Source organism: Labrus bergylta, chromosome 23, assembly GCF_963930695.1.
Source record: "Labrus bergylta chromosome 23, fLabBer1.1, whole genome shotgun sequence".
NCBI classification, from domain to species: domain Eukaryota; kingdom Metazoa; phylum Chordata; class Actinopteri; order Labriformes; family Labridae; genus Labrus; species Labrus bergylta.
The window spans coordinates 5,823,866-5,833,214 of NC_089217.1; the positions used below are offsets into that span (position 1 = coordinate 5,823,866).

Below are 9,349 nucleotides of genomic sequence, written 5' to 3' on the forward strand. Positions count from 1 at the left end.
AGGCCTGCAGCTGGTCAGCATGCTAAACTCCAGGGCCGACCGGACAACCTGTAGAAATGTCTTACGAACAATGGAGAGGAGGAAGGCTATACTGCAACCGACAAATTGTATATGAAAACTGAGTTACACAAAAAGGTGGACTTTTAATTTAATTTTACAATTTAATATAGCATTTGAGGCAATCATAATAGTTTTTAGAATACCAGAAAGGTAAACAATTTTGAACGATAAAGGATACTTTTATCGTACACACAAAATAAATCAGTCTTTTTAATGGCAGTGAACATGTGCAAATCTTTTTCCTGGACGTTTCTTCTTGAGATACTGAATGCTGCTTTCTTTATTAAGTTTGCAGTATGGAAGCTATTGGCAGAGAACCAGAATAGCTATGTGCTCTGTTTGTTTCTGTAACGTTTCAGGCCTAAATTGCGGTACTTTTTCTTCCATACTTTGTTTCGACTTTACCGTAATAAAATATCCCGATGAGGCATAGTTTCGGCGTTTGCTAATACTTTTTTTTTTGTTTTCCTGTGGCGGATTTCAACTTTTTCGATTATGATCGAGGGGAGCTTTCCTTTGTTTTCGTTTGCTTTTGTTCCCCCTTTTTTTTTTTTTTTTTTCTCCTCCAGGCCGTGCTTCCGACTGCCAGTAAACGCAGCACGGTTTCATGCTGTGTACCTCTGTTTATTTTCAGAGCGGTGACGTGAACGCCGCACTCCTCCTATATGTGGCTCGTCAGACGGAGGCGAGGCCAGCCATTGGTGAGCTGTTGTTGCTGTAGCAGCTTGTGACGGTGCTGTTGGGGGAGGGAGGGAGGGGGGTGCTATAAAAACCCGCTCCCCCACTCCTACAGCTTCACTCTGGAGGAGGCAAGTAAAGCGGGAGGGCTGGTTCAGCGTGGCACCTAAGGGACCCCCCCTTAACCCCCCTTGTATTTACAAATAACAGGCGTCTGTTCCCAGCACTGCATCGTCCCTTTTTACGCGGACCAATCTTTGCAAAACAAAGGTTTCCCTCTACCTCGACGAAATAAATGCCAAGAGAAACGACCCAAGCGACAACAGATAAGGACTGCTGCTCGGAGGTGGAGGGGAAAACGATCGGTTGGACAAACACGTAGAGAGAGAAAAAAAAAAAAAAAAAAACAACAAACGCGCGGGGACCGTCGCCGTTGCCTTTTCTCAATGCATACCCTTTGTGCCCGAGGAACCATGAAACCAGAGATCAACGCCGCCGTCGTATTTCTGACGAGATTTCTGAGGGTAAAAGGACACGTAAACGATCGACAGGTCCAAACATTCAGCCAAAGCTTACAGGACATTTTGGCAGGTAAGGGAAAAAAAAATATTACACACAAAACACACTTTTCCTTTTTATTTCACAAACTACAACCTCCAGTGTTTTGTTGCATGGTGATGTGCAGCAATTTAGCTTCTAGTAAGGTTTGAGGATGATTCAGAAGAAGCCGTTCTTTGTTCTCCCCCCCCCCCCCAACTATCACTATCAAGCGTCGCCACCGCGCATCACTGTTTGCGCACGTCGAAGAGGGAAAAACAAGTATAAACACAGCGAGGGGGCCCCAGTCGAGGTTTCGTCGACGATTAAGTCGATACAATGTTTTTTTTCTTTCAACCAAGAATTACAAAACAAGTCGTTAGTTGTTGCGACTTTGTTTATAAGAGGCAGCAGAAGGGGGGGAAAAAAAAGGGGGAGTGGAAAAATTCGCTTGGCTCAAACAAGGAAGTGCGCCTCGGTCGATGACACTCAGAGAACAGCAGAACATCCCCCAGTGAGAGGCTTGACAATTACGTAATGCATTAGGCGATAATGGTTGATAACGGAATATGTCCGTTTTAAGACCCATTTTTTTTCTTAATACCATAAAGGGACGAATTGTTCCCCATTTCATTCAATGCCAAAGATTATAAAAAACGCGATTTGTGTCCATTGACACCATAATCACAAATTGGTTAAGGTATTTGTAGATTTGGCATTTTAAGTGTACAGTTGGTTACCATTCATTATAATTGCATACACAAAGTGCCAAAAAACAGAATGAATAGTAATAAAATCTGGATTCATCGCTCATCATCATTCATCAAAACGCTTTTTTAAATTTTTTTTTTTACGTTTTCTTAGTTTTAATGCCATGTTAAATAAAAGCATTATGAGTGTATTTATTTATTTATTTATTTTTTAAAGAACATTGCAGCTCAGGGTATTGTCTCTCATTTCCTGCTGTAAACACATTCCAGTCGCAGGCCTCTAAAGCTGCTATACATCTGCCACTCTCTATGAAGCCGAGCACATAACAGCAGATGACCTACATTTCTCCCATAAGGAGCTCACTAATGCGTAAACATTCCTTACTTTTTGGGGGATGCAAAACGCGTTGAAATGAACTACTCATACAGAACAAAATATTAAGTTTTATTTATTTTTTTATTTTCTGTTTTGTCTAAATCGCATGAACAATGGCTGTGCTAAAAAGTAGCAGAAAAACTAACATCGGTTGTAGCTCCGAGAAACTGCAAATGATTATCTAGGGTCTAAAAGCCGATGTAAGATAACGTGTTGTGGGTTTTAAAAGCGTAAATGTTTATGTTTATTTGGAGCTGTGTTGAAAATAGTAAACGTCTGCATGGACTCTATTCACAATGTATGTAAACAGACAAAAGTTTGGGAATGGAGTCGGCCGTGTGTGTGTGTGGGGGGGAGGGGTGTTTTGGTCGGTGCCTACAGGCGGACATTACACACAGAGAGAGGCAGCAGTACAGAAAAAGCAGGAGGAAATGGAGGGGAAATCCACTGCAGTAACCCCAATCCATATTTATTAGGATAAACACAAATTATACAAAAATGAAGCCAATAAAAATAAAACAAATTTTCAAACTGGTATAAAAAATGTTTTTGGTGTTTTGATACTGCTTAAAGCCATACTGCTGAATTATCAAGTTAAAAGGAATATTAAAAAGTAATAGGATTTCCACAAAACATGGAAGTTGAAATGCAGTACTCGGAGAGGCCACAGCTCCTTTGTATCTGTAGGAATCACAAGAAATCACTGTGTGCGTGCTACAAAGCAGAGAGCGTCTTATTTGCACAAAGAGGTGTGTGAATTAGCAACAGTGACCAGAAACCTCAATAGTTGTGTAAGGGTGGTTAGCAGGATTCTGTTTCTTCCGGTTTATCATTAGCAGCGTGATATGCTTGTGGTAGAATGTGAAATACCCAAACACAGAGAGGCACACACAGGAGCCCTCTACTTTTTTTTTTTTTGCCAGTGCTCAAGGTTTACTTTATTGATCAAACAACTGAGTTTCTTTAAACTTTTTAAGGTTACACCCGCACACATCTGCTTCCTTTTCTGTTTGCTATATCCTCCCCCCTCCTCTCTTGCCCCTCTGTGCCCTGGTTTTTAAGAATAGGCCCGGCCGAGCTGATCCTTTCCCAGCTGCTCCAGGGTTTGTAGGTAGTTAGCTGCTTTTTTGGCTCAGTCTGCAGCTGAAAGGTCATCTCAGCCCCCCCTTGTGCTCTTTCACGAGTGCCAGCCCCTCCATTAGCTCAACAGAATACGGCCCCAAAGTGATAAGACAACAGAGGGCGGAGCGGTGGGGAGAGGTGGTGTTTTTCACCTCTGACTGCATGCAGGTGGCCTTCGGGCCTCAGTCTGAATGCGGCCCTGCTTCACTCCGCTCTGTTTTTCAGCGGCCGCAATAGGAGTTCAATATGGATGAGTCTTCTCAAAGTAGTGGGTTGGTCTGTCGCCAAAAGCAGAGGTCGGTTAATAAAATAAAAAATCAAGAGAAAAACAACTCTCCTACAAAGGTTTTTCTAACGCCAAAAGTGAACTCTCATATGGAAAGAGTGAGTCTTATTTTACTTCCTTGTACACTCAACAAAAGCAGTCAACAGTCTAGTTTTCCTCCCATCATCTTAACCACTAAAATGCAGCATGAAGCATGCATCGAGTGGCGTCACCCTGAATCACTGGTTTCGCTGTACTCGAAAAACTTCCACACAGACAAGAGAGAGGGGGGGGAGGGAAAAAGACAACAGCAAAATAGGATCCTGTCCCTTTAAGAGGCGGGGATAAACGGCCCAGATGGCTGGCTGGGACTTCGACACTTTTGGTGTTTTTTTTTTTTGTGCAGCCGGTTATGGGAGACTTTGTGACACTGACGACAGGCCCGGGGACGGATTGTGCAATTCAATTGCCCTCTTTTTGTCACGTAGACCGCTGGCTGCCTCTTTATGGCTGCTTATCAGGGCTGTGAACAGGTGGTGATGTTTTTCTTTACAAACTTGTTCGACTGTACATGCTTTCTGTCCTGTACTTTGAACAAACCAAAAATATTAACTCTGTAGTTAGTGAAATAAGACAATATGATTCCTTTTTATATCAAAATAATTCTATTTTGGGGGATTTCTCAATAATATTGTCCACAATGAAACACCACAAAAAAGTAGTTACAGGAAAATCTTTATTCTATTGTAGAAGATGCACAAATAAGTAGTCTTGAGACTTCTAGCTAAATTCAATCATTCCCTTTCTCTCCCAACAGAGCAATACAAGCACCACTGGTTCCCAGACAGACCCTGCAAGGGCTCAGGTTATCGCTGCATCCGCATCAACCACAAGATGGACCCCCTGGTGGGGCAGGCGGGCCAGCGCATCGGCCTGACCATCCAGCAACTCTACCTGCTGCTTCCCAGCGAGCTCACGCTGTGGGTCGACCCTTTCGAGGTGTCCTACCGCATTGGCGAGGACGGCTCCATCTGCGTCCTGTACGAGTCGCAGCCCTGCCCCCCAGGGATGCCGATGACGGCCACCGCCAGCTCCCCCTCAGGACCCAACGGGACGATGGACAGTCACATCAGCTGCAAGGACGAACTGATGGTGCTGGGCAGAACAAGTCCCTCCAAAGCCTACAATATGATGACTGTGTCCAGTTAAAGAGGCACGTCGTCACAGCCGGCCTACTTTTTCTGTTCAGGGTCACGCCGTGGCTGGTCAGACCACGTGACCAGACCCCGGGGCGAGCCTTTTTAAAGCTAAGAATATGAAATGAAATAGTGAAAGAAGAAAAAGGAGAAAAAAAAAAAAAAAAGAGGATGTGGCCTATCGTCCAGGTGATGGAAACCTTGTAGGTTTGCTCTTTTTAACCCCCTACCCCTTTTATTATCATTTGTTCTGTTGTCATTGGATCATCTGGGCACTCCGGCTTTGTGGAAATGGAATTGTTGGGGCAGCTAAACCAACCAACCAATAAACCAACCAGGATTCCCCAGGGGTACTGGTTCCATCTGCAACCCCCCCCATCCCCACCCCATCCCCCCCCCCCATAACCCTCGCCCCTCAACTGTAAACAGCACGGTGATCGGCTCCATCTCTGAGGGGAGGCTTTCATTGACTTTGCACTTTTCTTACTCGTGGTGACTATAGGTACACGTTCCACACACTAACCCAAAAACACCAAAACCTCAATTTGGACAGATTTTTTTTTAACAGGAAGTACCCTTTGAATTTTCACAAGTCCTGTGGTTTAAATAATTTGTTTTGTTTCCTGGGAAGGTGGGGAGTCGAAGTTTAGTCTGAGCCTTTTTTACAATCCATACTCAAGGTAAAGAAACAACCAATAAGAGCATCTCTATTTTCTATAAACCCCCCTTTTGGACCACAGGGAACTCTTTCTTTATCTTGCAGCAGGAAAAGGGCTTCAGATCTGACTTCTCCCCTCCCCAGTTTAACATCAACTCTGAGCAATCAGAGAAATCTCAACTGTCTCTTGGCCTGTAAGTATGTGGAATGTGTCGTGACACCTGTTACCTATGGATACCAGCGTGTCCTGTTGCACTGTTGCCCTCCCATCACCCGTGTGTGTAGCTTTTCCAGGGGGAGGGCAAGGGGACCCGTCTCCACCCCCCCTCCCCTTAATTCATGAATGTTGTTGATGATCACAATCAGGTTCTCATGTTGTTGCTAACTGCGCCTTCTTTTCCTCCCACCACTTTGTCGGCTCCTGCATCACCAAAATTCAAAGTGTAGCAAAAAGGGGGGGCCTATTTAACCCAAATTTTTGTGGTCATGTGGCCCTGTTAGAATTGACATTGAATGCACTTTGACGTTAGATTGTGTGGGATGTGTACTTCTTAGAGAAAATCGCCTGCATTCCATCCACTCGAATGTCATCTTTTCACACCGTTTTTATTGCCCTCCTCATTATTATTTTTTAGCCGTTATGTTCATACCGTAGCTCCCATGTTGGGATCTATTGAATCTGTCTTTTTAAAAATCCAGAGTGTCCAACTCTGGATTTCAAAACCCTCTTTTTACACTGTATTTGAACATTTCAGAGCTGTTGACTTGTAGGTGGAGAGTAATTTTTGGTGGTTTGTTAAGAAACATTTTGTCATCCGTTCACATGGCACTGTTTTCGCTCTGGCACGATGCAGAGCTAAGCTGTTTTCCCCCCTCCACCCCAGACGTACACACACACACACACACACACAGATGGTGAGTTGTGTTGCTGTTAGAGAGAGGAGTTAGTCAGAAAGGTCTGGACTAAGTGATGACTGTGTGAGACTTTGGCCAAAGGGAGGTTTGAAGCACAGACTGTTCAGAAATTAACTTGGATTTAAAAACAACCCCAGGCCTTGCCGGCCTTCTATTTCATTCACATTAGCTCTACTTAGGGTCTTTTTAAAGGGAGAGACTTGTCCTAATGTGTGCATTGGAGGTGCATTGCCTTACGAAGACCTCATTGTCATGAATTTTGAGTCATTTGTGATTTTTAAACTTTTATCAGGCTCCTGTAAGCCAGCCTGGTTCAAAGTGCTGCCCGGACCCTCACTACCAGAGGAGTCTCCTCTCCAGTCTGGCAGCTTTAACACCCTCCACCTCCCTCACCCATTTCTCGGGTGGGGGGTTTGAGTGCCTCAAGTGCCACATATCACCCCTCAGCTCAGACCTCCTGTTCAGCCAAGCCAGCACGCTGCTAGCAGACCCCCTGTGGATGCAGGTAGACTTAATGTGACACATATCATCGTCCATCAGCAGGGGGGGGAGGGGAGCTGGGTAAGGAAGGCAGGGAGACGGGGGAGATGTGGTTTGAGAGAATCGGGGGGGCAAGGGCCGGACTCTTAATGTCCAGGGCAGCTAAAATCCCTCTAGCCCCTCCGATCTCTGGACCTATTCAACACCCCTATCCCGACCAGAAGCCCTCGACCCTTTCCCTCAGCGGTGGATACAAAAACCAGCACACGCTCATGGCGTGCTCGAGCTACACTGGGGGGGAACTAGTTTGAAAAAAACGAGTTTGAGGGTACCAGGCTGTTGGTTTTTTTTTTGTTTTGTTTTCATCTCACTGGATTGCAACTTTGTTTACATGCATATGAAAGGATTTGATGGCTGTCTGACGTACCCCCTCTTCACTCCCAGTTCTGGGTCCAAAGGGGTTAACAGGAAGCCGGAACAGATGCTCGGCCGGCTTCGGGTGTTGTTCGGGCCTTAGCCTGCTGGCAAAATCTGTCACGGCAGGCTGGTTCTCCGCTCATCACCAGACCTATGGGTGTTTAAGCTCCCTTAAGCCTGAGAGGATCATGGGTAATAGAGCTATAGCCTTTGACGCACTGCAACCCCCCCCCCCCCCCCGCCCCATAACCCCCTTCCCATGCTCTCTGCTGATACTCCCTTCAGCAATCTGTGAAAAGCATTGATTCCACGTCTGAAAAATGGAGAGTAGCGCGCCCACAACCTTTATTTTCATTCTCGAGTTTTGTCAAATCACATTAACGTTTTTTCCGTCAAGTGACAATGTTTTTGAGATTGGTCTATATTTCGGGTGCGAGATAATCGTCTCGTCTCACTTTTTTCTCAGTGTATTTTTATGGTCACAGTGGTAGATTTCCCTCATCTTTCCACCCTGCCATCCCCGTTTTCTCCCCCTCGTCCTCTTTTTAAGAGAAGCCCTTAGTTAGTCTGGTGATCTAACCCACTTTTTTTAACAGACCTCGATTTTTAGAGCTACAAAAATGAAAACCCAAAACCGCCCTTCGTCACCCTCTCAACTCCACTTTTGCCACCCGAAATGGTTTATTCCTCGGTAATATTGATGATCTAAATGGCATCCATTCAGCTTGTGCGCACATAGATTACAGAATCGTTGTGAGAGTGCTTTGGGAAGTTGAGAGGTAAATAGCACATAAAATGCACTAAATATGTCAAGTTGAAGACGTGTGATATTTCTTTTTTCGAGACGCGAGGAGTCTCTCCTGGAATGTATTGCCAAACTCAGGCCTCGGACATTCAATAAATACCCTTGTGGAAAAAACGTTGTGCATGTTAAGACATGAAACAGGAAGGGAACAGCAGTTTTGTTGTTGTTGTTGTCGTCAAAAAATTGTCATTGATTAGTTGAATTATTGCCACTTTCACATTTGAGGTGTTTTACATATTGTAGAATGTATTGTAACTGTACAACAAATGGTAGAGTACATAACATTACACATGGGAAGTGCCAATAATTGCTATCCTGAGGTGTTTTTAGATGTATTCCTTTTTTTGTATTTCATCTTTTAACATGGATAACGCTTTTTTCGTAAGTGAAGCCATTTTGTGATGGGAGTGTTGGCAAGGACCAAAGTTGTTTTGGTAAAAAAAAATATTAGTTTCCATGATCTGTAAGTGTAGACGTATCCTTTTGTTCTTTTTTTTTTTTTTTCTTTTTCTTTTCATATTTTTTTTTTTCCTTTATTTTCTATTTACCTACAAAACCAGAAAATAGACAAAAAAATCTGAGCTTACCCAAGAAGAAAAGCTGTCTATCTTGTGATCTCATGTCAGTACATCTTTATCGTGTTCAGTTTCTTTTCCTTGGGTATGTTGTGATGAACTGCTGTAAATTTGTACAGTTCATGTAAATTGATTGTGCGGAAGTTGTACAGATTTCTATATTTTGGAAGAAAAGTTTTTTTTCTCTGTAATAAAAGATTTCCTATCTTGGCATCATATATCCTGTGAGGTGTCATTATTTTACCCATTCAAGATTATACCATCAGAGAATGCTTAAATCACTACATTTAACAGAAAAGTCTTGTGCTTCTTCTGTGGTGTACTGAATGAGAATCTTGGCCTGTGTCTTTTATATTAAAAGCTACGCAAGCCTGATTGCTGATCTTGTGAGATTGGAATTTGACCCCTTGCTTGAGAGCTGAGTGAGCCATCTGTACAAAAAAACAAAAAAAAGAGACTTAAAGTCAGCAACTCCGCTGCCAAACAACATGTGTGCCTCTCTTAGAACAGTAAACAGCACTTAGTCTATAAACAGATTTTAAGTCATGCGTTCCA

At 43.7% G+C, this 9,349-nt stretch overlaps 1 protein-coding gene across 1 annotated transcript; it reads left to right on the plus strand.

The window, feature by feature from the left end:
- Positions 1-846: 846 nt before the first annotated feature.
- btg1 (B-cell translocation gene 1, anti-proliferative) lies at positions 847-9,012 on the plus strand. The gene is made up of 2 exons (XM_020647713.3): positions 847-1,329; positions 4,566-9,012. Exons 1-2 carry the CDS (start codon positions 1,185-1,187, stop codon positions 4,955-4,957), a joined length of 537 nt encoding a protein of 178 aa, XP_020503369.1. The 5' UTR covers positions 847-1,184; the 3' UTR covers positions 4,958-9,012.
- Positions 9,013-9,349: the final 337 nt, after the last annotated feature.